The sequence below is a fragment of the Venturia canescens genome, chromosome 2 (genome assembly GCF_019457755.1).
Source record: "Venturia canescens isolate UGA chromosome 2, ASM1945775v1, whole genome shotgun sequence".
NCBI classification, from domain to species: domain Eukaryota; kingdom Metazoa; phylum Arthropoda; class Insecta; order Hymenoptera; family Ichneumonidae; genus Venturia; species Venturia canescens.
The window spans coordinates 19,942,125-19,969,444 of record NC_057422.1 but is presented as its reverse complement, the minus strand read 5'-3'; the positions used below and the strand labels follow the sequence as shown (position 1 = coordinate 19,969,444).

Below are 27,320 nucleotides of genomic sequence, written 5' to 3'. Positions count from 1 at the left end.
AGCATTACCGCAGTGGAAAAGTTTTTTCGTGTCCCATATGTGTTACACGATGTGCGTACATAATGTGCCAAGTTCCACCGTGCATTGAGTAACTCGCGACGTAAAACGTGTTGTATTAAGGACAGCCGATAAGTAAGTGAACTTGAATGATAGGTTCATTCGGAGTAAAGTTATAACAAGGATCGTAGCTAACATCGTTGGAGTGGAGACAAAAAAGTTTAATTTCAAGTACTTTCCAATTGTTGAACTTGAACTAGATTCTAAATAGAAATTCATTTCGAAAACTGAGGCACTTTCGTAGATCGTAACGATTGACGAATAACTGAAAAGGAATTTATTATTGTGGCCGGGAGACTTCAAATTATGCTCCAGCCTCTCGAGCCTGGAGGGACCGAGGTATGCAGCTTGACCGAAGTTATTGAAGAGTTTCGAGATGCGAACATATAATGAAGCAATATAAAAATGTTGAATATGGAGATTGAAAGAATCTTTCTTCCTTCTTTAAGAAAAAAAAAAAAAAAAAAAAATATTGAAAAAGGTCGGTAAAACAATCATTAGCATGGCTGTAGCTCCAAGTTGACCTTTTAGCCCTTCTCTGTTAAGCTAAAACTCGTTTCATATGTAACATCAATATAATATAATATCTAGAACGTCAGTAGTGAGACCAAGTGGCCACAAGTTCGAGTATCGAATAAACTTTGTTATAACTCGATATTCCTCTCTCTATCTTTCTCTTCTCTCGTCCCTTTCTTCCCCTCTCGCCATTTCGCTCCTTCAGGAATATGGTGCATTGCATCCGCCATATGGGTTACTATTATACACCACTTCTTCTTGTTCTGCAGCCTCCCTTTCTCCCTCGCCTTCTCTTTCTCTCTCTTCCTTTTCATGCATGCTATTCCGGAACACGAAATTACTCCAAAGTGCTAGTTATTTAAGGAAGTACGACAGTTTCCAATACACACGAGCATCCTGGCTTCCGAGTTTTTGACTCGAGTAACGATCTGCAATGGGTTGATGGAAATCAATAGCTTATATAAGAATGGAAATAAATCCTTTTGGAGTTTGCATCATTGATTATTTTTTTTTTTCAAATTTGAATATTATTTTCCACAATTGCTTCATCAATATTTTCATTTGCATATTGAGATCAATGACTTTTTTCCAATTTCAAATATTGTTCTCTCAATTCACGGACGTGAACTTTATTCTCATTAGCTATAACAAGTATTCGTGTGAGAAAACACACGAGTGATTATCTAGTTAAAGAACAGTTTGTTTTTTCGTAATCAGAGCACAAATGCATATGGATACACTGTCACGACCCTAATAGTGACGAAGCTAGGCCAAGGAGACGATGCAGGGGACGACAGATACACCGGGCCCGAGGACGAGAAACCAGCCGCGATCCCCGCAGAACTTAATCGCACAATCTCTGTGCACGCGTTGGTTTCATGCTGAGAGTAAGTTCAATTGGATTACGGCTTAGCCGAAGCCCAGCGCTCCCGCTATATGTACTAGGCCATCCTAGGTTAAACGGTCAATCATTCAAACCGAAGTTTTTCGTCCGAATTTCGAGCAGAAACGTTTCATTCAGTTTTCCAATCACATTTTTTCTGAACGCATTATTCATTTCTCAGATCAATGCGCACTTCGAGCTCGAACTCACTGTTCAAATGGTCGAAGATGGAGCTAAAATGCATAGGACTAATTTTGTAGAGTATCAAATTTTCTTTACCGAAAAGTTATATCAAAACTTAGTTCTATCTCCTGTATTATGGTTATGAAAAAGGAGCGAAAAGGCTGCTTCAAAAAAACTTACATATACTGGTCATTACAGCAGTGTGTTTATACGTTGACGAAAGCCCCACTATTATGCGACATATACGTTCCATTAGCCGCTTAATCGGCCCTCTTATCGAGCTTGAAAAATATGGGTTCCGATTGAATTTTTCAATCGACACGCTCTTCTCTCCACTTCTAATACTAAATAGGGATCACGGAGATTATGCTAATTTAACGTTAGGGTTCGTACGTACATGAACATTGGTTGGGAGCTGCAAACGCTTACGATGTAACCCGAACAAATTTCGGTGGGCCATAGACCTCTGTACGAGAACTCTTATTCCCACGGGGAATGCATAAACTCTGATGCACAGCTCGATAAAATGAGTCGATCTAATGAAATATGGATTGGACGTTGAATTAGGATTTTTCTTCCAGTTTATTCGATCAAGCGATATATATGTATAATTTCCTGGTATGGTCGAATCTCTGCGCTTCAACAAATTACCTTTCGGATCAACCGAATTAAACATACGCTGAGAGAAATGTTATCTCGGAAAAGGGCTCTGATAGTACGGTCCGCATATATGGAATGCGCCAAACGATCGTTTTATCATTTAATACACTCGGTCATTTAGTTGAAAGATCGAAAAAACTGTCGAACGTTTCCATACAACCAAAATCTTCAAGTATACGACGCTGAAGTTTGCAACGTTGGAGTCCAACGAAATGAACGAAAAAAACATTTGTAATTTAGCAATTTTTTATTTCACGAAGCATCGGTGTAGGTTGAAGAATTACGAATTGCAAATTCGACAGAGCCGAAATTGGAGAATTATTGGAATTATTGCAGAGCTTTTTTTACATCATTTCGTTGGACTCCAACGTTACGAACTTCAAAGTCATTCAAGTATATATAATCAAGAAGTGCATATAAGTGTAAAAAAAGACGTTATATATTCGAAGGAACTGCAAATTGACACGTGATAAAGTCTCCGATGTATCTGAGGGTCAATATATGATGATCATGAGCTTCGCAATTAAAGAAAATCACATGCCAATTTTACCCCCACCACCGCGAATCGTTTTATTCAGAGAAAGTATAGTCTCGGCGAGAGCCTCGGGCCAGCAGACGACAGGGCTGTCAATGTACTTGTCCCGAGACTCTACCGAGTCTCTTGATCCATTGGGAATTTGAATGAAACGACCTTTACTAGAAATGTACGGCGGTTATTGAACATCCTTTCAGAATGGTGGCAACGAAGAAAGATCGATTGTTTGTTGTCGTAACAGAGAATAGCGAGGAGATGACGCCGTAGCGGAATGATTTTTGTCAGAGTGTTCGATTCATCTTCCTATACTTTTCTTCTCTATCACCTTTTGCCCTAGCTCTGCCGATAGCTGCCTTTGACTTTCTCTCTTTCTCTCTTTATCTTTCTTCCTGCGCCAATATCTCTCTTTCCCTGGCTTACTATCTTGTGAGATTCAAAAGTTCCTTCAACCGCGTCGCTGGCGTCAGAGTAAGCTGAGTAGCCAGTCGTCGATTATTCGAGGGATTAGGTTTCATCAAACGCTCTTGGCTCGTCCAAGTGAAATTATATGGGCGAGACAAAACCTCGCTGGGCCGAGGGCAACGAAGAGGAGGAAAAAACTTGTCGGTAGCTCGCGAAGGCTGCGAATATAAGTCGTTCGAATCTTTGGTACACCCACCCTTTGCGAATATTACTTATTTTATTGCGGCCATGGAAACGACGTGTGCATCGCTTAAACTTCGGATGGTCCATTCAATGTTTGCCCCAGTTACGTGTGTTCAAATTTTGAAGTTACGAATATTACTTCAATCGATGGATTTATCTTTTACGAAGACCGTTCACAAAAATGTCAATTGATATTCTACGATTCTATGATTTTTCTGACTACACGAGTACAAAGTGTATGCACTTTTTATATTACTTACATCCGGGAAAAAATGCTAGCCGATGTTAGCGCTTGATATTCAGGGTAATAAAAAGTGTAAGAGGTGGGGCTGCTGCTCAGGCTTGAGTCCACCATTTTTACTGATGCCCTGGTACGCGATCGATCGGGACCGGACAACAACAGCGTTTACTTGGATACATGCCGTGGAAGGTAGAGAAAGAGCGAAAGAGGGAGCGAGAGAGAGAGAGAGGGAGGGAGGGAGGGAGGAGAGCAGAATGAAAGTGTAAAAAGAAGAAAGAAAGATAGGAATAAGGCAGAAAGTCTATTGTGTGGGTGACTCCGAATGAGAAATATTTCCGAGGCAAAGCGAAAAATGCAGGTCTCGACCTAGAAAATCATCAGGAATTTGGACGGTGACTGGTTTAGTTCATGGAAACGACGGCAGAGAGCGTGCACACACCACTCATTGTTGCTTCTCTTTTAGTCTCTCGAACACTCAGCTTTAGTGAATTCATGCGACTAGCTCTTGATTCCCGTTGCCTCCGAGAGCGAAGAATTGCACGAGCAATCTGTTCCTGACCACATCCAGAAAGCGAAAAACACGGGAACGAAGTAGCGGAAAAATTATACGCGCTATAAACACTTATAAGGATCATTAACATGAACGAAGGTAGAAAGTCGTCTTCGCTAATGGATTTTTCGCTGTAGCTTTTACCGTTGGCGCTTCGTCACTCTCGTTCCTTCTTATTTCGTCCTACGCGTGTTGCATGCTCGTTTTTATGTGTGACTTTCTGTTATTATTAGCTGAGTACTTTTCGAGCCATATTCTTCTCTTATGAACGTATCTAAAAAAAAAAAATCGGTGCTTGAAACATCGGGATTACGCACTTCCTTTCAGTGATTTGTTGTTTCAGCCAGTCTCGACTAATTTCATCCCTAATTAGTCTAAAACTAACGAGAAATTTCATGATTTTTTCTGATAGAAGTGAAGAAAAAACGTGGGGCAGGGGAGGGAATTGAATAAACAAATGGAGCCATGGGATTGAGCCGTTAATTCACTTGATTCAAGATTTTGTTTATCGAATTGTCGAACAGGATATTGTTCTTGCGTTCAATGTTTCAAAATATTTAATAAAAAAGCGAAAATCTTCGAAGCTCAACAAAACTCATGTTTCTATACGAGAGTATTTCAAGCTCATTGTGGTTCTTGAACATCATGAGCACAAAAACCGTTCCAACGAATGCAGGCCGCTGACAAAATGATTTATACACATGGTTTTATTAGATGTCCACATGCGGCGCAGGGTATACGGGACGAAGATCAGTTTTAAGATGCGAACTTGTGTCTGCAGCGAGAGTTAAAGAGCTACGAGAGAATTCAAAGAGCGCTTACAACTGCTTGAGAAAAAAACAAAGATACTAACGGAGCATAAACATCTGTCGTTTTGGTTAGAAGCTTCTCCCCCCTCCCTGCCCCTCTCTCTTCCCTGCATACATGTGTTTTTCTTAGAGCCGGAAATTCTTTTCTAAAATCTCTTTCTCCCGTAAGCCTGAGTTCGGATTGTGTACGTACAAAAAAACCCTTCGAACTGAAAAAACGTTTGCAAGGAAACAAAATACTTTGGTAAACGATCATTAGCGCTAACGACGTCGCCGAAACTCCTATTTATGACGCATCGCGCCCTCAGACCTGCGTTTAAATTCGTTTGAAAATAAACTGCAATGATGCGGCCACGGCTGTTTACGGTACGTGAATGTATCTCATTGCACGTGAAATCTAAATCAAACTCTGATCGGCCATATTTCTGGGCGCTCACTGAAATGAAAAAACCTAGAAAGGTAACGGTGCACACAGATATCGCTCGTTGTACGCACATCCACGAAAACATGCGCCTCTATTTATTGAACTACATTCGACAGCTTAATCTAAACGGCGTGAAAAAATCATTTCAGTTTCGTTTATTGACTTTACAAATCCTTCACCGGGAAAAAAAATTTCGTTGATCGAACAAATCCATTCGATTGAAGTAAACTTAGTGGATTCAACTACATTATTTTTTGAATAAAAAAAATGTAGAGTTTATTCAAGGTTGACCTATTGCAAACTTCATTATTAGATACAAACATGATATTTTTTTATTTCGCAGTTAAAGTGCACAGGAATATGTCTGCAAAATTTTGGAGCGCATCATCGACTATAACTATAAATAATCGATAAAATTTCGAAATTTAACACACAGCTTATGAAGACCGCGCTCCAACAGAGACTTGAGCCATGAATAACTAATTTTCCCCATTAGATATGTTTTAAAAAAGAATTCTCAAATGTTAAAAAAATGATTACGATCATTTTTGGATAAAAAAAAACGAAGTTTGCCGAACAAATAAAATAAAAATCTTCGATTTAGTCGAGTAATTACGTGGTGTGTCGTCGTTTTCTGCTACTACCGCTCCGGCTGCGTAAAGATGGCATCGCTGCATAACCTCGAATAACACGGAACGGATTCGAATATGTGAAGTGTCAAACTGTATTCATTGAATAGTCGGATTGAGGGTTCTTATCCGAGAAAGAGAATGCTAGGAAAAATAAATTTGTTTGAAGACAATGTTTCTGGTCAAGCCGAACATTGTGTAGATCCATGGTCAAATATAACCTCCTCGTACAAAGGGATAGTAAATGGTAAGCAAATAAGGAGACAGCGTTGCCATATGTATGAGGAGTATGGTTGATTGGACGATGTGAGTCAAATGAGAATGACATTAAAAAACTTCATAATAAATGATGTTCCATAAATTATCATGACACACGCCTGAAAAATCATGGACTTTCGTAATACTAAAAAAATAATATATAAATCCATCATCTATATAGACGACGCTGAAGTTTCCAACGTTGGAGTCCAACGAAATGAACGAAAAAAAACGTTTGTAATTCATCAATTTTTTATTTCACGAATCGTTAGTGCAGCTTGAATAACTACGAATCGCAAATTTGGCAGGGAACAAAATAGGAGAATTACTGGAATTATTGGAGAGTTTTTTTCGATCATTTCGTTGGACTCCAACGTTGGAAACTTCAGCGTCATAAAGTTAATTTAAAGTTTTCAAAATAATAAGGTGTCTCTTGACTAGGTGTTGCGATTGGTCAATCTTAACAAAAGAACAGTTAGATACACTCTCTTTTCGTTCAACTAAATAGTTTTTTTTCTCGATGAACAAAATATTATTGTCAGTCCATTATCAGATATTTTTTTTAAATCTCGAGTTCGTGAGTCCAAAAAAGAGATTCGACTGCAGTGGAAGATTCAACACAAATATTCCACGAAACTCGCAACCCTAATTTAACACTTGAACGAGCGAGTAAATAGAGAAACAAGAAACGATTTTTCTCGTTGCACACGACCGCCAAATTCAGAGAGATTGCATCGTCCGCTGATATATTTTTAAGCATGTTGTTGTTGGTTTAAATACGTTGATACACCGCGATCGATAGTACGAAAAATATCAGTGGCATGCGGATACACTTCATTTAGCTTCGCTATCTGACAAAATAATGTAACGTTAGCCGCGTTCAAAGTTCACGTATGCACAGTTTCGTCACGTTTAATGTGTCAAAACAGTTTTAACAGGTGGTGTCGCGAAACGAGACACTGCACTCCTCGCTGTTATTTTCCTCTCCCCACTACTCCTGGTCTCGTAGTCGTCTCTTAGTGCGTGCAATATAATATGGATTTACCGCGCGCGTTCGAACCTGGGGAAAGTTTAATCCCCCAGCTTTGCTCCCTACATGTCCCTTCTCTTCTCTCCAACATTTATTCCAGAAGCCACCTCGGTTATTTGTCTATATAGCTGTACAGAATTTATATTATAAGAGGCGTAACGGTGTGCTAAAGCCCGCGAGCGTCTCATTAAGAATCCATCGACTATATACCAGGGCCGTACATCACTCCGAGCTCTCGCCCAACTTCCCACCGTTTCAATGTATTTTTAACGCGTCCCGCACCGTTCGAAAAATCCTATAACAATGATAAAAACTCGTCCACCATCGAGAATGATTCAATCTTGTTACGCGATCCAAGCTTAGCTTCGACATGAAATATTTTTCGGGTTCATCAAGGAGCTTCACTCAAAGACTATTCACTCAACAATGGTGTACGATAGTTCGAAATTTACTTACATTTCGTCATGAAAAAAACTTGATGAAACGAAGAAAAAATCCAAAAAATTCAGAAAATCAGTATACTATTCAGATACATTAATTCGTTCAATAAATAATTAACGTGATTTATAGGTATGCGGAGGACGGTATCGACATTAAAAAAAAAAAAAAAAAAAAAAAAAAAAACATCGAAAAGAATCGCACCCGATTACAACTGTGCTTCTACAACCGCCAAAAAAAGGACTGATTTTGACGTGTGGGTTTCTTGAGAAAAAATGATACGCAATTTTTTTCGTATTGAATCATATATTATTATAAATAAATATTGTTGAAAATGTTTTCAAAATATTTCCAAATTACAAAAAATTAAAAAAAAGTCTTCCAAAAATGGACGCAGATGTAAGCGCGGTGTATATCGCACATCGCGCGGTCGCAGCTCGGACACTGCAACATATAGTTTTTTTGTCTCTGTTTCGTGGATATAACTCGGAATTTGTTCACCTACCTTCTCGATCAATTTTTCCCGGATAGTCCTCGACCTCAGATTATATGCAATCTTGAAATTTTATAATTGAGTAAGTAATTTTGAAAAAAAAAAAAAAATCCCGATTTCAGGATAACTTTTTTACCTACTGTAGCAGAATATCGCAACAAAAAATTTTTTTTATGTCCCCGGAATTTCTTTTTTTTTATATTCTAGTCACACGGGGCTGTAGGCAAAATTTTTACAAGGTCTGATTTCTACGGCTTTCAAAACTGAAATTAGGGACTCTTCCAGGTACGATGAGGCTCCACTAGAAGGTTCAAAGTACCGACAGAGAGTGCCATAAGTCCCGTTTCCTCAAAATTTCTATTAGGTCGTATGGTCGGTCGAGAAAACGGTTGAGGTGAAATTCTCCCCAAATGACCTGAAACGTTTCGATATTCGGGAGGTTGGTCAATTTCCCAAATATCGAAACTTAGGATTTTTTAGAGGTGTCAGCGTGCAGATTCGTGCACTGACCAGCAGATTTTGGCAGGAGCGGGTAAAAGCCTTCCCCCTATCTTGCCATTCGAGGAGCTTGGCTCGAACTCGACCTTCCAGAACGGATACTTTCGCCCGGTATAGGAGCATCCAGTGCTCTGCATTGCTTTCTCGCTACACGATCGGGCATAGTCTCGCTAAAGCGTACTGCGAAAAGCAATATTCTCCATTATTTCTTTGTTTGATACAATTTTGGTAGGAATAAGGAGGAGGATGAAGGAAAGGTTGGGAGCCTTATTGTCGTACGGGCGGTGCTCCGCTGACGCGAGAGCGCTCCGTCCGTAGCCCTCTGACAGACTGCTGTCAAACCAGAAATCGTGCTGTCCCGTTACAGACCATTAAGGTGATCTCTATCACTTGTTCAGTCTTGACATTTAAAAGAAAATATGAATTACACGCTATTCTCAGCTTATCAGAGAAAAAGGTGTAACTTTGATTTTTCTCAAAAAATCAAGCAGTCCGAGTAAACCGTGCAACCATTTTGCAGCTATCTCTCTCGCACTCACGCAACCGATAAATCACCTTCGAGGGTAAATTTCTCTGCGGAATGTTGTTAAGACGTTTTAACTCAGAATTGGGCTTTCCGATGAAATCGAAACTTGCGATAGTGCTTTCTTCACAAGTGTTTAAAGACTAGAATGTAAGCGGAATACGAATGAGAAATCCGAAAAGACGTTCGGTAAGGCCGAAGATCGAGGAGACTCTGCGTTGCTTCTTCCGGGTGGGAGTTTGTGGAGAAAGGTGTCCTCAAGAGAGGTACACACGAAAGATGAAAGTCAGGAGAGCTGGAGGCCTCCTGACGTCATCCGAGCGCGGCCGGAGGAGTAATGAATGACGCTGAAGTTTGCAACGTTAGAGTCCAACGAAATGATCTAAAAAAACTCCCCAATAATTTCAGTGATTCTCCAATTTTGTTCTCTGTCGAATTTCCAATTCATCGTTTTTCAGCCTGCACCAATACTTCGTGAAATTAAAAATTGGTGAAAGGCAAATGTTTTTTTCGTTCATTTCGTTGGACTCCGACGTTGCAAACTTCAGCGTCGTAGTAATGAAGAGGTAGAACATGAAAAGAAACACAACGAAACTCCGTAAAAAACAATGAATCGCGCGAGGCTTATTATCCGGCCTCTTCCAGTAAATTTTAATTCCTCGTATGAGCAGCTCGATCGCTTGATTCTCGATCGTTAGCATTTTAAAATAAAATCGAGTGATCCAAAGTTCTTGAAAAATGATATTAAAACAATATGAAAAATCAAAGAATCGATACAAACGAATGAAGTTTCCACCACGAAAATTTCATTCGCTTCCGGGCAAACCGCAGTGACGTTCAAGTCACGTAACGCTTCGAGTAATCAATCGGTACAATATTTACCAAATGGAGATTCATTTTTTTCCTATAGGTTTACAAAAAACAGCAAACGACACTGAATCTCGGAAAGAATCTCAAAAACTTGAATCGCCTGTGAGAAGCAGATAGAGTTGGATGAAGGAAAAAAAACTGTCAAATTGGTATTTGCACTTGCTCCACGAGGTATGCATTTCGTTTGGCTACCCACTTAACATGTAGATATGTGTGTATAAAGTGCGTCAGCCACGAAAATCGATAAACGAGTCGTTCTCGGCTTTTACCTATTTCTCTCTCCCTCCCTTTTTTCTCTCTCTCTCTCTCTCTCATGCGCTTATAAACTCATTTTCATCGGAGGCCAGCCAAGTACATATAATTCCATGCCTCGGGCCTGCTCGTCTGTGTGACTAAGGTGGCGTCAACGACGACGACGACGTCGTCAGCAAGGATGTCGTGTACGTGGATATCGTCGCCACGGCGAAATACAATTATGTGTTTGGCGGCGTAGGAGAATTTTACAAGAGTCGAGAGACAAAGATCCGAGGAGCAAAAACGAACGTGGGGGGCGCGGGAGAGAAGCGATGATAAAAATGCATGGGAGAGGAATGACGGAACGAGAGCGAACGGAAAAGGGATACGGTTCTTACTGCATTTTGTACTCCAACGATAAGACACAAATAAAAAATAATCCACACGCCACATAAATCTGCTTTCGAGTGCATTCTCGTTTTTCAACTTTGTCTATGCATATTAGACACGTTTTTTCCCTCGTCTGCGTGTACAAATGCAGGCTCTTATGAGCACGCAGGTTCGTCTCTGTCGGCGAGTAATTGTACCGAATTTGCCAAGCTCGTATTGCCAAATATATCAATTTCATAATTTCGTTGTTTTTCATTATCTAGAGTCGCGGCAGCGACTCTGAGGCAATACATTTATGCATTAGGACGAGTCGCTGCCAGAGAGTCTTTACCGGTGCGATAGCGTTTCCAATATGACGCTGAAGTTTCTAACGTTGGAGTCCAACGAAATGATCGAAAAAAAACTCTGCAATAATTCCAGTAATTCTCCTATTTTGTTCCCTGCCAAATTTGCGATTCGTAGTTTTTCAAGCTGCACCAACGATTCGTGAAATAAAAAATTGGCGAATTACAAACGTTTTTTTTCGTTCATTTCGTTGGACTCCAACGTTGGAAACTTCAGCGTCGTGTTTCCAATTGTTTTCGAAAATTTTCAAAATTTGTTTCTTCAATAATTAATGATTTTCAATGACGCTGAAGTTTCCAACGTTGGAGTCCAACGAAATGATGGAAAAAACTCTCCAATAATTCCAGTAATTTTCCTATTTTGTTCCCTGCCAAATTTGCGATTCGTAGTTTTTCATGCTGCACCAACGATTCGTGAAATAAAAAATTGGTGAATTACAAACGTTTTTTTTCGTTCATTTCGTTGGACTCCAACGTTGGAAACTTCAGCGTCGTGATTTTCAGTAGTTCAGAGAATACTTTAAATCGACGCATTTATTATATTTTTTTTCTTTCAATTGCGACCTTTTCGAACTCTGTAACTCAACGCATTGAAGAGATATTAATTATTTATTTTTCAATTGCATCAAAAAATAGGGCGGGTTTTCGCACACATTTTATTCCAATATTCGATTATATGAATGCACTGGAATGTTTTCGTCTTATCAACTCATTGGCGTTGTCGACCGTTCCACATTTTTTTAGTCCAGATTCTCCCTGAAGGTCTGCACCTTTCCGGGCTTCCGCGAGACCAGAGTCTGTAAATCCACGAACGATACAGCAACTCCAATTGAAAAACGATATTTCCTTACGTTTAAAACTCCGATATCGAAGATTCGTTTGTACCGCGGTATTTCGTGGACATTTTTTTCCCGGGGCTTCCGTTCCTTCGACTCGCTCGTCTCTCCTATATATGCTTTGAAACAATATCACATGCTTAACAATTGTCACTTCCAGCTATATGTGCGCACATAAATATCGCGAGGAGTCAGACGCATTGCTAAGCCAAATATGCATAATAAAACGGACTCGCGTGCATCCAACAATACACTGCGCTTCTATATTAAAAGCGGAAATTGATACGGAGAAATATAAAACCCTGATATTAAAGCTCGTTGAGGGGTTTGTGTGCACGTATATGCGTAGAGACATTCCGACTCGATGTGCTCTTATTCTTTCGCGTTTTTTTAGCAACATTTGAAATTCTGTGTGCCTGGGCTTACGAAGACTCGTCATATTCTGTGTGCCATGTGTTTTTTCTCTTATTTGTCAAGCCAAACCCTAACTCGTCGAGAGAAATTATTCATGTCGAAATATAAAAAGTATCGAAGCCAAATAATAATCGTTATATTGAAAGATGAGCTATAGTTGTAAATCAAAAGTAGTTACGTGCATATCATTAACAATGGAAATCGACGACGCTGAAGTTTCCAGCGTTGGAGTCCAACGAAATGAACGAAAAAAACGTTTGTAATTCACCAATTTTTTATTTCACGAATCGTTGGTACTGCTTGAAAAACTACGAATCGCAAATTTGGCAGGAAACAAAATAGGAGAATTACTGGAATTATTGATGATGCTGAAGTTTCCAACGTTGGAGTCCAACGAAATGATGGAAAAAACTCTCCAATAATTCCAGTAATTCTCCTATTTTGTTCCCTGCCAAATTTGCGATTCGTAGTTTTTCAAGCTGCACCAACGATTCGTGAAATAAAAAATTGGTGAATTACAAATGTTTTTTTTCGTTCATTTCGTTGGACTCCAACGTTGGAAACTTCAGCGTCGTAATTATTGGAGAGTTTTTTTCGATCATTTCGTTGGACTCCAACGTTGGAAACTTCAGCGTCATGGAAATCGGATGAAAAAAGGGATATATAATTAATGTATGACGCTGAAGTTTCCAACGTTGGAGTCCAACGAAATGATGGAAAAAACTCTCCAATAATTCCAGTAATTCTCCTATTTTGTTCCCTGCCAAATTTCCGATTCGTAGTTTTTCAAGCTGCACCAACGATTCGTGGAATAAAAAATTGGTGAATTACAAACGTTTTTTTCGTTCATTTCGTTGGACTCCAACGTTGGAAACTTCAGCGTCGTAATTAATGTACAAAGAATAACTGAGCGGAAGTTTCAAAAGAAAAGGGACGATTTTCGTGGTTGGGAAGTTTCCACTTTTTCGTTTATCCCTATTGTTTTTTGACATCGTCGTCAATTTATCTTACAAATTCAGTGATTCGGTTTCAAAATATCAATCATGAATTATCATGAACACCACAAAAGTCTTTTGAGCTCCCAAAAAAGCATCCAAAAACTCGAACGTGTAGGTAAACATTGGAGTATATATCTATGTATGGACACACACGTCTCGTGTGTGCAAATGTAAAAATGTCACATTTATATGTATTTATATATATATAAACGAAGAGCACTCGCACTCGTGAGAGGCCGAGCACTCTAAAATCCCCTCGGAGGGAAGTGAAACTGGGTCACGAAGCTTAAGCCTGGGTGCCAAAAAAACGCGTGTTTCGTTGAGATCGTGAATCGTTTGGCTGGAATTAAAACGAATTTAGGTAGATTGAAAAAATAAAAGGGAGATGATTTCTCCGGAAGATTCGAGGGGAAAGAGTTTCGGAGGTTATAAGGTGGAGAAAGTTGGGAAAAAAGGCCGAGAGAGGGAGAAAAAGGAGTAGGAGGGTGTCGAAGGGTTACGGTAAAGATTTGGGTGGGTGTACGAGGGGTGAGGCACCCGAGACGTAACCAGACTGCAGATACGGTAGACATGTTTTCATCGATGTATGAGCGGGTCGAAAATATTTTGACATACGTATTTTTTACGATACATTCATAACGATGTTTATTCACGAATAATTTTGAAGTGAAAAGAAAAAACACAAAGAAAACTGACACTCACCTTGTCCGAAGGGATATTTCGCGAACTCATGGTAGTCGAGCTGGAAAATCGAGGTTTTCGGAATCCAGAGGCCGTGCGTTGTAAAAACCAATAGCACAAATCCTTGCGACACACAGGGAAATATAATGGAATTAAAAGAGGGATGCCCAAGGTTTAGAGCTGTGCTAAAATTTGATTTTTATCAATTAACGCTTTCTATCACGTCAAGCAAACGACCGAAGTTTGACAGCAACGCGGTACTTTAAGACCGGTGTTGCTCTTCTTTTTTTTATTTAATTTGTATCCTTGGGGACAAGGGGGCGGGGGCACCGAACACTCGATAACAAACCAAAAAACACTGTTAGGACTGCTGTGTATATTCAACACTATACGCTTTCACGTCACCAGGGAAAACAAGGAACAAACGTTATTTATCACCACTACACCATCGTCGTTTGTCGATAATTCTCGCTTCAGAAACGTCGTTTGCTCCTTTACGCTCGATTTCTCTCTCTTTCTCTCCCTTTCCTCCTCTTTCTATCTCACGGCGAGTGCCTAGCTCGTGATTTTCTCTCTCTCTCCCAAGAAGAAATGATATTAATCACTCCGCGAACCCGCGCCCGTTTTACTCCTTATGTGTCAATGATGTTTTTTTTATTCCCCACCCGACCGTTGCTCGTACACGTCGGGCGTCAAATATTTGAGCAACATTTTCGCTGATTATGATATTATACTTGTATAAAAAAAAAAAACACCCACTGCACAGTGCACGAGCTATGCTTTAAAACACCACCACCTCGCGCACCCACTGTCCCCACAGTGTGTCTCCCCTACAATGGCCCGAGCCCAAACACATAAAATGGCGTTTGCTGGAGCACCAATGCATCCTGGGAAAAACGGCGGCTCTAACCATAAACCAATGAAAGACTTACTCAGTACGGAGAAGCATCGAAATTATTATTCGAGAATATGAGTGTTGCGCCGTCTAGGAGAGCGAAGTTCAATTAATCAATAATATCCGTTTTCATGTAGGTGATTATTACGACTATTTTACCGATTGAGAATGCTCAAGTCATATTTTTTAAATTCAGACAATAGTTCAAATGCTTCAGAACGAAATCCTAATATGAGAGGAAATTCGCTTTTTTCAAATTTGCTTAATTAATTTCAGAGTTCCATTCGAAGTTTCAACTAATTTTTTTTCAACTTATTTTTAATGTTTCAATAGATAATTGATTGAAAATAAGCTTTTAGCTTATTTTTGTTCTGCAAAAGAACTTTTATTATTTAAGTAGATCTTGTAAAATATTGTTTAAAAATATTCTACTAGCGTCTATTCTAAAAATAGCTAAATGTTTTTTGTGCTACTGTAGAATAAAAAATTCGCAGTTTCATATTTTTACATAACTGAATTGGTGAGCAATATCTTTTCATCCTCTTTTCTGTAACAGAGGACAGAATTCTTCACACCAGAGTTGTCAATCAGCTTTTGTCTTGCCGAATGTATAAACATAACCTTAAAAAAAGAAAAACAAAATATCGACCATATCGACTTCATTCTCAATCCGTCGCTCGTAGCAACGCGTGTAAATAGCTCAACATTGAGCATGCGCAGAAGTTGAAATGTGGAAAAATAAATGTGAACGAAGAGTTGCCAGCCAGCCCCTACTTCGTTAGGAGTTTAGGAGGCAGGCAGGAGGTTGTTGCTGCTTTCTTGCTTTCTCGTGTTACGATTGCACGTCAAAAAAGGCAAAACCGTGTTATCGAGTTTAATTTTTTCACATAACAAAATGTGTCGGACTTACACTCGGATTTAGTGATCATCGGTTTCTGGCGACTGATGTCAAATGGAATTTGAAGAGATGGAATTATTTTTTCAGAAATAGAAAAAGCCCGATGGGCCATTCAATTTGTGTGCGGAAATCCAAGGAATTGTCCGAACGAAATGTCGGCGATCATAGATGACAAAATAGTCGCTGGTGCTAAAAGCTCTACCGGTGTGAAAGAGGATCCTCTCATAGCTTTGACAGTAAGTACCTAAAAATTTAACAGAAATGAAAAGATTTTCAGAAAGCTGCAAAGCTCGTGTATTCATTGGGTACTCTCTTTTTTTAATTTTATTCTCACAGTTCTCGAAGTTGTGGATTCGTCAAGATGAATGAGATTTCCATTGATGATTTTACAAAAAATTTCACATATTTGATGTCAATGATTAGCATTCTATAATTTAAAGTTTATTTCTTTTTCTCAAATCTTTTGTTCTAAGACCGGTGATCTGTTTTTCAGGAAAAAGTAAAAATGCTGTATCACTTCAGAGATCATTACTTTGAAACGCATGCTATCACAAGTGCAATAGACAAGAGTAGAGATGTAGAAAGAGAGATGAAAGAGACAGTTGCAAAGTTTGATGAATGTAAAGGTTACGAGATAGATGGATCCCGAGCGAGGTATTACTATTTAAAGGGGAGAGCTTTGAACGTCGTGGATCGCTATATACCCCAAGCAGAAGAACTTTTAAGTAAAGCGGTAAAGCTCGAGCCCAAGCTGTTGGAAGCTTGGAACGAGCTGGGAGAGTGTTATTGGAAGAATAACGAGATAGAGCAGGCAAAGAATTGTTTTGCGGGTGCATTACCACATGGTAGAAACAAAACGTCATTAAGAAATTTGTCAATGGTGATGAGGCAAGAGCAAGCGGATTCACCTGAGCAAAGGGTAAAGAATGTTCAAAGTGGAGTAGAATATGCAAAGGAAGCTGTGAGTTTGGATACCAGTGATGGAATATCGTGGACTATTCTTGGGAACGCTTATCTCTCCTTGTTCTTCACACTACCCAGAAATCCAACCACATTGCGACTTTGCATGACGGCCTATGCACAAGCGGAGAAAGATACTGTTGCTCGAAGCGATCCTTATTTATTTCTGAACAAAGCAAATGCCCTGAAGTATCAGGAAGAATATAAAAGTTCTCTGAATGCTTTGGAACATGCAGCTCTTCTCGATCCAACCTGGGAACTGCCTCGAACGAAACGTGAGGAATTACTCAAATACGTCAAAGACGTCCAATCCTCTATCAATAACAAGGGACGCATGAAGCCTAAACGACTTCATCAACTTGTTCAGTCATTGGATGAGAAACACTTAGGACCTTACAAAGGTGGAACCTTTGGTTCTGGAGATACTTATGTTAAATTAAAACTTATCCCTCTTAAAGATCTCAGTACAGGTATCAACCTGGAAAAACTTGTTTTTGGCAAAGTTATCTGTTGGATACAGGACTCGGAAAAAGTGCCATTGTAAGTAGTTTTTCAGATGAATATTTCGAGTGGACTGATGGTGATTTTTTTCGTCCATTTTATCGAATTTCTCGCTTTCATTTCTTTTCAGTAGACATGAATATCATTTTTTTCATCTGTTTATTTGAATGTTTGTGTTCCAGCTCATTTTGTATCGTTGATCAGGAGAAAACGTGTGTGGCTGTGACAGTTTACAATTTGGCTGAAGGCCGAGGAGTCTCTGTTGGTGATTCAGTTGCAATACCAGAGCCATTTCTTACTCATCACATTTTTTCGTACGATGAAAATGTTGGTAGCCTTACCGAATAAATGGTGACAAATCGGCATTTGACGATACTTAACGATATATATTAATTGCTTTTTGTCAGCAGGAATTTAATTTTAAATCGATACGCGTCGAGACGCCCATGGTGCTTGTCTTGAACGGTAGAAAATTGGGACGCGATTATCAGGCTGGCGTAAAACTCTGCAGTTACAACAAACCGGATTAACAATTTACCATCTGTACTAAAAATGAATGAACCGAACGCAAATCCTTATGACGGGGACAAGAAGATGGGAGAGCATGGATATCTGTCAACGAATGCAGGAGAGAAAAAAGACCAGAAAAGTGAGTGAATCGGTCGGATAAAAAGTGATGGTATGATTTTCAAACCTCTCGACAGGGGAATTATGTCAATTATGTTGCACGTTGAGATCACAAGTGAAAAAATCATTTTAAAAAATGGTATTATGTTTTTTGATGACGAAGAATGACGTATATTTTTCTCCGTCGGGGAATTCGCCTTTCGCAATATCGTGCCAATAAAATCAAATTCGCACTGTAGCACAAAAGTTCTAAGTATATTCGAGAAAAGCAAACACACGAGGATCGATGATATTTTCGAATAATAATGAGCAATTTGCGTTCAGTAGGATTGAAGAAGAACGAACAATACTTGTTGTGATGTATTATGAAGTGGATGAAAAAATATACGGCGACATAACATGTTTTTTATCAACGATTATATAATAAACACTTATTTTTCAACATAATAATGCCAATCATGTAGTTAACTTTCTCGTTTTATCCTCAAAATTTACGGTGCCCGGTCTTTTCCCATTTACTATCCTCAAGTCTTAAGCCAATTACTATTATGGAAGTTCGAGACTTTCGGATAGATGCTATAGAATTTATCCCGTATATAAGGAACAACTGAGACCAGGGAGCTTTTTCAAATTTCATATACATATACTCATACAACAGTGAGCTATCATATAAATTACGTTCATGACAAAAATGTTTTCGTACTAGACATTAGACACGAAAAGTTGCTAAATTTTTTCGTTCGAAAGAAACGATTTTCATTGTTTGTCTAACTTAAATGAAATTTATAAGTTGCATTGTCACGAGCCACGTATTTTTAAAAAATGAGTGTTTCAGCAATATTACGTGTTTTTAAGCATAAATTATCCAAAACGGAAGAGTAAAATGGTTGTATATAGCTAGAGCATAAATAATCGGAGCCGAGATTTCTACCGACACTTCGGCTGGTATTTTTCTATCGTTAAAATAACAATTGTGCTTACGCGAAAATATGTGGTATTAACGAACTTATTCGTAAAACTTATCCTAGTCATGAAATCGAAAAAATGTGAAATCAGATAGATTTCGGGCCCTTAACGTCGATTCTGTGAAGTTGAAGCGAGAGCGTTCGAAGACGAAGAACTACGAAAAAAAATAGCTCGACTAAAAATTATATCTGATTGGAATTTCCGTACTTCGTCATGCAATAAAAATCTGAAAAAATTCAACAATATTTGAAAAGCTATGAACAACAATTATCAATAATAATATTGCCCAAAAGTTAATAACAAGTTATTTAAACAATTAATTATTCAATAATTTTGTGGTGACCTATTGTTTTTTTTACGAATAAAATGTGTGTATTTTACTGAATGCTCATCAATTTTTTCAGAATTTTCATGGATTTTTGAAATTTCTTGAAAAAATTTTGAAAAAAATTTTTAAACATTTGAATTTTGGATATGTTTTAGAAGACATATTTACCATCAGTTTTGAAAAGTCTCAAGGTTACTGGATCAAAAATGTACAAATAGAGCCACTTAAAAAATTTAAAAAAGGAAATTTCAAAAATCCACGAAAATTCTGAAAAAATTGATGAGCATTCGGAAAAATACACACATTTTATTCGTAAAAAAAAACAATAGGTCACCACAAAATTATTGAATAATTAATTGTTTAAACAATTTGTCATTAACTTTTGGGCAATATTATTATTGATAATTGTTGTTCATAGCTTTCCAAATGTTGCGGAATTTTTTCAGATTTTTATTGCATCACGAAGTACGGAAATTCCGATCAGGTACAATTTATCAGCTGGGCTATCCATCCAGTAACACCTTAAGTTTTGTTTTACCCGATAGATTTTCCGGCGTTTCCGGTAGCGTAGGTAGTGACATAATGCGAGCCTATTCCGACAAGGAATGCCATCACACTCCAGAGGTTTTCGGGCGAAAGTCTATTAATCATTTGTACGTTTATGGATCCGCAATTTCGAAGTCATTAGGTGAGCCCGCGATTTCTTTGTCATCCTGAACTATTTCGACTCTAAGAAGGGCGTAGGAGTAATTTTCATTGATGTTAGAAGCATCTACACCGAAACGCTCAGCTATAGCAGATGCAGTCCAATTTTTCGTCAACGCTTTCCAAGGTTTACTGACTCCCGCAAAATTGAAATGATGGAAGTAATTTTTCAACAAGTCATTGACAGTTCCGCAAAGCTTCAATTCGATATTTCTCTGAGCGAACGGTATTTGATGTATTCGATCTTCTGGATTGTGCGGCACGGCCGATACATTTTTAAAAATAGCAATATTCTTATGGGGATGAGGCCACGTTCCTGCATTGTCCCCGTGTATGACGCTTATCGAATTTTCTATCAAGTATCCGTAAGTACTGTATAAATTGAATACATTGCCCAGTTGTGGCTTTACGGGCTGCGCGAATCCGATGTTCATCATTACCGAAAGCAACGGTAATAGTACCATCCCACGATTCCGAATCTTGCAATCAGTTCCCGTCCTGCGAAACCGTGGTTGCAACGAATAAAAAATTTTACTATTCGTTGGAGATGAAAGCAAATAACCGTTAAAAGTTACTATGATGAAATGATAAGGATAAGATTCTGGTTATCGCTACTTCAACCGATATGGGAAAAGAAATAACGTTTGCTGACATTATGTAAATCGATTTCAATCATTCTCGCGTGTACCAATAAAATGTTTTTTACGCTCTTGGAGTCAATTCTAACTGGGATGTTACAGCGAAGTTGCGTACTTTGAATCTTATCTTTCTATCATCAAATATGAGGATAAATACAAGTGGAATAACACATAATGGCGTTAGATCTCAGTGACTTGAAATGCAAAAATCCTGCGCCATTAGTGAAGTTTGAAGTTTAGTTTTACGGGAACGGAGAGGCGAGGAACAAGGTAATCACACTTGTTATTATAAATTTTATCAACAATACCTGATGAGTCTGTGAAGTCAAACTGTGCTGAATCGTGAAATGGACCACTTGGAGCTTATCTTTATATATCGCCAAATATTCCGGACGAATATACTAGACTAAACTGTGCGATATACTCTGAATGAAATAACCCTGCAAAGACTATTTCGAAAGTACATTTATAAACTGAATTTCGCAACGATTATATACTGACGAGGGGGCTTAATAATTCCTTTGGCGATAAAAAGCGCGAACTATTGGCACGCAAACAATTAACAAAGAATAGAAAATTGCGCGATTAAGGTGATCTTTCATTCGCGTGGTGCTTGCCTGAGTGCGAAAGAGATAGTTGCAAAATGGTTACACGTTTTACTCGGACATCCTTGATTTTTTGAGAAAAATAAAAGTTACACCTTGTTCTCTAATAAAATGAGAATACCGTGTAATTTATATTTTCATTCAAATATCAACCTACTCGGAATAAAACGTGCAGCAGGATTTTTACCGACTGAACAACTTATAGATCACGTTAAGCACGTCTTGTATTATCGTTGAGCCGCGATGAAAAATTGTATGTAATTTAAAATTATCAAGACGTTTATTGCATATGATGAAAAAAATGCCAGCACCATCTCTCCCCCAGTCATATATACGTGAATTCACAGATTTTGTTACCCCTCATAACTTAAGAGGATGGATCAGTCAGTATATCGCAACCATGAGTGCAAGAGAGATAGTTGCAAATTTCGAAATCGAAATTCTTTGACAATGTTTGACCGATTAAAAAAAGGCTCTGTCAGTCGATTTTTGCCATCGTTCTGCGTAGGCTGACAGAGCCTTTTTTTAATCGATCAAACTGTGTCAAAGAATTTCGATTTCGAAAATTCCAAGTGAGGTTAGTCGACTGATCCATGCTCTTAAGATCTTAAAGAATTTTTCAAAAAATGACACATTGTGGAGTACATAGTAGAAAATTAACGATAGATAAACTTAGTACATGTTCTAAGATTAATATCGTTAAATTATTACTATACCATGGTTTCCGGTACGATACCAGCGGAGTTACGTTAATACGGTGAAAAAAAGACCCAATTTTAAGAATTTTTTTAAACGCTATTGGTAATACAAATTTATTTTATTGATTGTGACATCACAATACAATATATGAAAAATCTTTTCTGAATTTTAGAAACTTAAATATCAATAATTAACTCGATGATAAATCGAAGTCTACTCAACCGGTTCTTTTGAAATGCGACATACAAACTTCCTTACATAATTGACCAGTGCTACTACTAGTAGTAGTAGTGATCTTAGCGAGTGGGGCCACGAGGGTCCACTATTAAGCACCCAGAGCCATGGTGGTTCCTTTGTGCTGTCTCGCTCTTTAATCGGTAGTCAACCCATGCGCATTTATCCCGGCTTTTTCAGCCAGGTAGCACATTTGGGTAACTTTCACATTCGATACTTCTCCGGGTTCGACGAACATTCGCCCCCAGGTTTTGTACCGGTAGATTGCCAAGGTTGGGCAGCGACATAGGATGTGTGCGCTGCTCTCCTCTTCTTCCCCACATAACCTGCATTCCCTGTGCTCAGCTAGGCCCATTGTGTGGAGGTGTGACCTGAGGCCAATGTGTCCCGTTAGTAACGCAATGTCCATGCGAAGTCTTTCCCTCCCCAGGCCTAGCAGCTCCTTGGTTCTGCCTATGTTGGGTTCTTTCATCCAAAGTTTGGCTTGCCTGCAACCTGTTCTCGTTTTCCAGAGATGAAGGTGTTGGCGTGTTAGCCCGGTTTGGATGATATTCTTTCCAGTGGCAAAGGGGACTCCGACCACCTGGTGTGCAGATAGTGTCTCCGTACCCCTTTTGGTCAGCCCGTCGGCCACCTCGTTTCCGTAGAAACCTTGGTGACCTGGTACCCAGGTCAGTGTGACCTTGTTCTTTTTTTCCGCTTCGTTCAGCGCTTGCATGCATTTCCATACAATTGCCGAAACAGCCTCTGGTTTGGTAACGGTCTTCAGGGCCGCCATGCTGTCCGAGTGCACTATTATGTGTTTGCCCGTCGTGTTCCTCTCCAGGCCTATTTTGATGCACTCCAAAATGGTCAGCACTTCGGCCTGGAACACCGTGGTAGCTCACCCATGGGTAAGCTGAGTCTAGTGTCGGTCGCTGGGTTGAAGACTCCGGCCCCGATTGACCTATTATCAGCCCCCGATCCATCAGTGAACCAGGCGTCCACTTTCGGAGAGGTAGTGGGCTGGGATAGCCTCCAGTCCTCTCGTGAGCGGATGATTGTTCTAAAGAACTTCTCGACCTGGAATTTCCTAAGTATTTTGTCCTGCTGGAGTGAGAATGGGCTCCTTTGGGTGAGCCCCGGGTCGGTATGGCCCGCCCCGGTGCTCCTCCAGGTGCCCATGTAGATCAGTCTGTACGCTGATAGCTTTGCCTGGCCGGTGATATCGATGTTGAGGGGGAGGAGGCCGAAGGCCACCTCCAGCGCCGCCGTAGGGGTCGTCCTCATGGCTCCGGCCCCTGCCCTTAAGTAATTACCCTGTAGGCTGGTCAATCATCTTTCATAGGCGACTCTTCCAACGGGGAGTCACCAGACGACGGCTGCGTACTTTAGTCTGGGGAGCAGAATTGCCCTGTATAACCACAATGCCATCCTGGTCCCCATGCCCCATATTTTGCCCATGGCCCTTCTACAGGCCCAGAAGCTTGTATGGAACTTCTTTATTTTTTCCTCTAAATGTCGATTCCAGTTAAGTTTGGGGTCAAGGTAGACTCCTACTTAATGGTTGGCGAGTAGGATATGAGTAGAAAATTGTTCCTATCATGAAATATTATGATAATGCCTATTCAATTATAGACATTAATTACAATATGGATGGTAAAATTCAGTAAGGTTTATCCAAACATGAATATGATACAGTATACCATATTTTTCATATCCAAAACGACTTACTTATAAAGTTACTTGCATTATCTGATCATTGTGAGGATTTTTACCATAATTGTTAGTTACTTTTAAATAACACATGGTCATCCACACCATAGAGATTACATGTTTTGATAATCATGACAGATATAGGTCAATTAACTATGGAAAAATTGTCCTAACAATATTTTTTGGTACATTTTACCATAGAGATGATAACCATACGTGTATAGTAGCAGTAACCACTGCTTTTTTTCTCAGTTAAACTATACCGAAAAGTTTGCTATGATGAGTCATTTCCGTCTATCCAAAAATATTCCCGAAAACAATCGATTTTTTTTACTTTTTAAAGCAGGACCCCCCTTAAGAGTATGGATCAGTCGACTAACCTCGCTTGGAGTTTTTGAAATTGAAATTCTCTGACACGGTTTGACCGATTAAAAAAAGGCTCTGTCAGCCTACGCAGAACGATGGCAAAAATCGACTGACAGAGCCTTTTTTTAATCGGTCAAACTGTGTCAAAGAATTTTGATTTCGAAATTTGCAGCTATCTCTCTCGCACTCACGGTTGCGATATACCGACTGATCCATCCTCTTAAAAATGAAATATAAGAAGTTTACATATCACGACACTGAAGTTTGCAACGTTGGAGTCCAACGAAATGAAGGAAAAACAAAACATTTGTAATTCACCAATTTATGTATTTCACGAAGTATCGGTGCAGGTTGAAAAACTACAAATTGCAAATTCGACAGGGAACGAAATCGTAGAATTACTAGAATTATTATTGGAGAGTTTTTCTTATCATTTCGTTGGACTCCAACGTTGCAAACTTCAGCGTCATTAAATATCGCTCTTTCCAACTTTTCAAGAATACGATTTCATTTTGTTGCAAATGTGCATCATAGCAATTCTTTTGATATCCAATTTTCTGAAAGAAACTGGATTACCAATATCTATAATGGAAAATCCTCTTATTTCCCGAACAGTAAACATCTCATAATTCATTGAAAAACAGAATTAAATATCCTATATTTTCAGTGATTGATGGATAACCTATGCATAAATTAGAATTGTCACAGCTGCGACGACATTGCACTCTAAGACTTTGAGATCAATATGTTACGAAACCTTTCTGTACTCGATGGTAATTGTTGGCTGATTCGTTCGATAACTGATGAGGGAAGTGGACTTTCCCTGCCAACCGAATAAAACTTGAAGCAAAGATTTTGGGCACCAGATATTCAAGGTGGTTTCTTTATCCAGATTCAGAAAACAACAACTGGATGGTCCTCACAAGTGGAACGACATGAGAACAGAAATAACATTTGCCACCGTAACGTAGATCGATTTCAACAATCTACTTTTCTCGCACATGCGTTGTTGCTGTCTTGAAATGCTTCTTAGCATCATTATTATTATGATCTTTGTCGATAAAACAAATAAGGTCGTTACAGCTGCCAGAAATGAACCAAATAAACGCTGCAGCATTATTTTTCCAATTCAAGTTACAAGTTTGGTTTCACGGGATCAAAAAGACGGGAAAGGAGAAGTCGTGCTCTTTTTTTTTGCGACTCCCTTAGCCTCTCGGCAAAATCTTCGTGAATCCATTATTTTTATTTATTTATTTTTTTTTTTTGTCAAGTACATTTGGTGAATAAAAACTAAGCTGCCATTTAGCATAGCGATGCGAGTTAAGGATGTTACGATTTCGATTCAAATTTTTTTATATAATTAGCAATGTAATTCTCGAACGATGCACGTTTTTCGGAATTTTTGAATAATGGCGCTATGGAGCGCAATTCTAGCCTAATCAAAGCCTCATCTTGCAGGACATTGTTGAGTTTTTCGAGCAATAGTGGATTCCGATGCAGCTTCATCAAACTCGTGTATGCATATTCGGTGTGTCGACCGCGAAGCTCCGTAGCTATCCAATTATCGAGCGAATGATTCCGACTCGTTGATTGTACTGAACCAACTTGTATTGCATTTGCGGGCGAAAAAATATAGCTCAACTCGAGCAACGGTATATTGAATAAACCTCGTATCTTTATTTCATCCTTGAGAAACTCGAAATAGTTGGATACGTAGACGAAGACCTGGAAAAGACAATAGACTTTCATCGATGTAACTTAACGAAAATCATTTTACTTTATTTCGTCGCGAAAAAATGTTTCACGACCGGATGAAACATTATTTTTGAGAACATGGTCAGTGCCGAGATAACTCGCTATGGTGAATTTGAGAGAGTGAAATTCTTTGACACGATTCGATAGATTATTTACCGAGCGCCCATTTTTGTGACATTCTTGCATGAACTTTTGGTGATCTATCAAATCGTGCATGTTGGAAGATTTCAATTCCGAAAATTGAAGGTCAGGCTGGCTCGCTTATCCCTATTTCTAATCTTTAACGACAGTGCCATGAAATTTTTCGAGAGTTCATATGACGAACCGCAGCTTGAACAACGATGGTCAACGCGTGAAACAATTGAAGATTGTTCAATGAACGGAAGAAATAGTTTACAAAAACTCATGAAACCGAATATTAAATAATGGTCGTATGAATACGATTTTTCTAGCTATAGAGGTCATAGAAAAACAGAATAATTACATCTTTAAAACTGCATTGCGATTTTTAATGAACTGTTTTATAGACTTAACTTGAAAGTGAACTGTTGCATTAATTGGTGTATCGCCATATAAAGCTGGGTCTTGTCACTCGGAAATTGTACGAAAAAGGTGACGTTACACGTCCGGAAATATGTGTTATAGAAACAATGCTGCTACATATCGATCCGGATGAATAACATACGTTTATTTGTCCAGATGAAATCAATGCGACAACAGAAAAAAATCTAACCGGAATGATAAAATGAATATGTATTGTCTTCCGGAATGATGATCTACTTTCAGGTTCATATGAAAGCATAAGCACAAAAAATAGCTCTTGCTTGTCCAGAAATGTATTCTGAAACCATTTGGAAAAAACTTTGGACACGTAGGAATATATTAGTCGTCCGTCGATCATAAAAACCCACGCATGCATCGAAGCATATTTGGAGGTATGCCATAATAACGGAACATCATATAAATAGTCGATTATAGGGGGAAGTATTCATAGAAATTGTTATGCGCGAAATAAATTCGCCAAAAGCAGTGTCACCTGACGAAAGTGATCGCGATGAAAATTCTCTTAGCCTAACGTTAAAATGTACGGTAATCGGTTCGATTGAACAAAAAAGCTTTGGAATCGTGAATTTTCGTACCTGATAAAGGGCGTTTCCAGTAGTATACGACCTGATATAATGTGAGCCATATTTCATGAGGAAGTTGACAAGTTCGGACTCATCATCGTAGTTGAGGCGATTAATGTCTTCCGCCATGGCATCAGTAGGCTCAACGTTCTGAGGTGAAGCGGCAAGTGTTTGGGAATCGC

At 39.0% G+C, this 27,320-nt stretch overlaps 3 protein-coding genes across 3 annotated transcripts in view; 1 reads left to right on the top strand and 2 right to left on the bottom strand.

Moving 5' to 3' along the window:
• Window positions 1–14,986, bottom strand: part of UBL3 (ubiquitin like 3) — a 77,433-nt gene extending 62,447 nt beyond the window's left edge. Inside the window, exon 1 of the mRNA XM_043411262.1 lies at window positions 14,161–14,986. Within this exon, the coding sequence (XP_043267197.1) occupies window positions 14,161–14,190 (30 nt within the window). The 5' untranslated portion in view covers window positions 14,191–14,986. The remainder of the gene's footprint in view (window positions 1–14,160) is intronic.
• Window positions 14,987–15,786: 800 nt separating this feature from the next.
• On the top strand, window positions 15,787–18,467 carry LOC122406529 (tetratricopeptide repeat protein 5-like). Its single transcript, XM_043412030.1, has 4 exons — window positions 15,787–16,168; window positions 16,426–17,432; window positions 17,576–17,720; window positions 17,804–18,467. Exons 1-4 carry the CDS (start codon window positions 16,085–16,087, stop codon window positions 17,921–17,923), a joined length of 1,356 nt encoding a protein of 451 aa, XP_043267965.1. The 5' UTR covers window positions 15,787–16,084; the 3' UTR covers window positions 17,924–18,467.
• A 3,864-nt stretch (window positions 18,468–22,331) lies between these two features.
• On the bottom strand, window positions 22,332–23,464 carry LOC122405700 (uncharacterized). Its single transcript, XM_043410592.1, has 2 exons — window positions 23,083–23,464; window positions 22,332–23,023 (listed from the first exon to the last, which is right to left on the bottom strand). Exons 1-2 carry the CDS (start codon window positions 23,462–23,464, stop codon window positions 22,332–22,334), a joined length of 1,074 nt encoding a protein of 357 aa, XP_043266527.1.
• Between the last annotated feature and the right edge of the window lie 3,856 nt (window positions 23,465–27,320).

Excerpts from the sequence above, each read along its gene's own strand:
- LOC122406529 (XM_043412030.1), top strand. The coding sequence starts at position 16,085 with ATGTCGGCGATCATAGATGACAAAATAGTCGCTGGTGCTAAAAGCTCT. Across the intron at positions 17,433-17,575 it reads GACTCGGAAAAAGTGCCATT|CTCATTTTGTATCGTTGATC; the intron begins GTAAGTAGTTTT and ends TTTGTGTTCCAG. Across the intron at positions 17,721-17,803 it reads TTTTTTCGTACGATGAAAAT|GAATTTAATTTTAAATCGAT; the intron begins GTTGGTAGCCTT and ends TTTTGTCAGCAG.
- LOC122405700 (XM_043410592.1), bottom strand. The coding sequence starts at position 23,464 with ATGAGGACGACCCCTACGGCGGCGCTGGAGGTGGCCTTCGGCCTCCTC. Across the intron at positions 23,024-23,082 it reads TAGACTCAGCTTACCCATGG|GCCTGGAGAGGAACACGACG; the intron begins GTGAGCTACCAC and ends GCATCAAAATAG.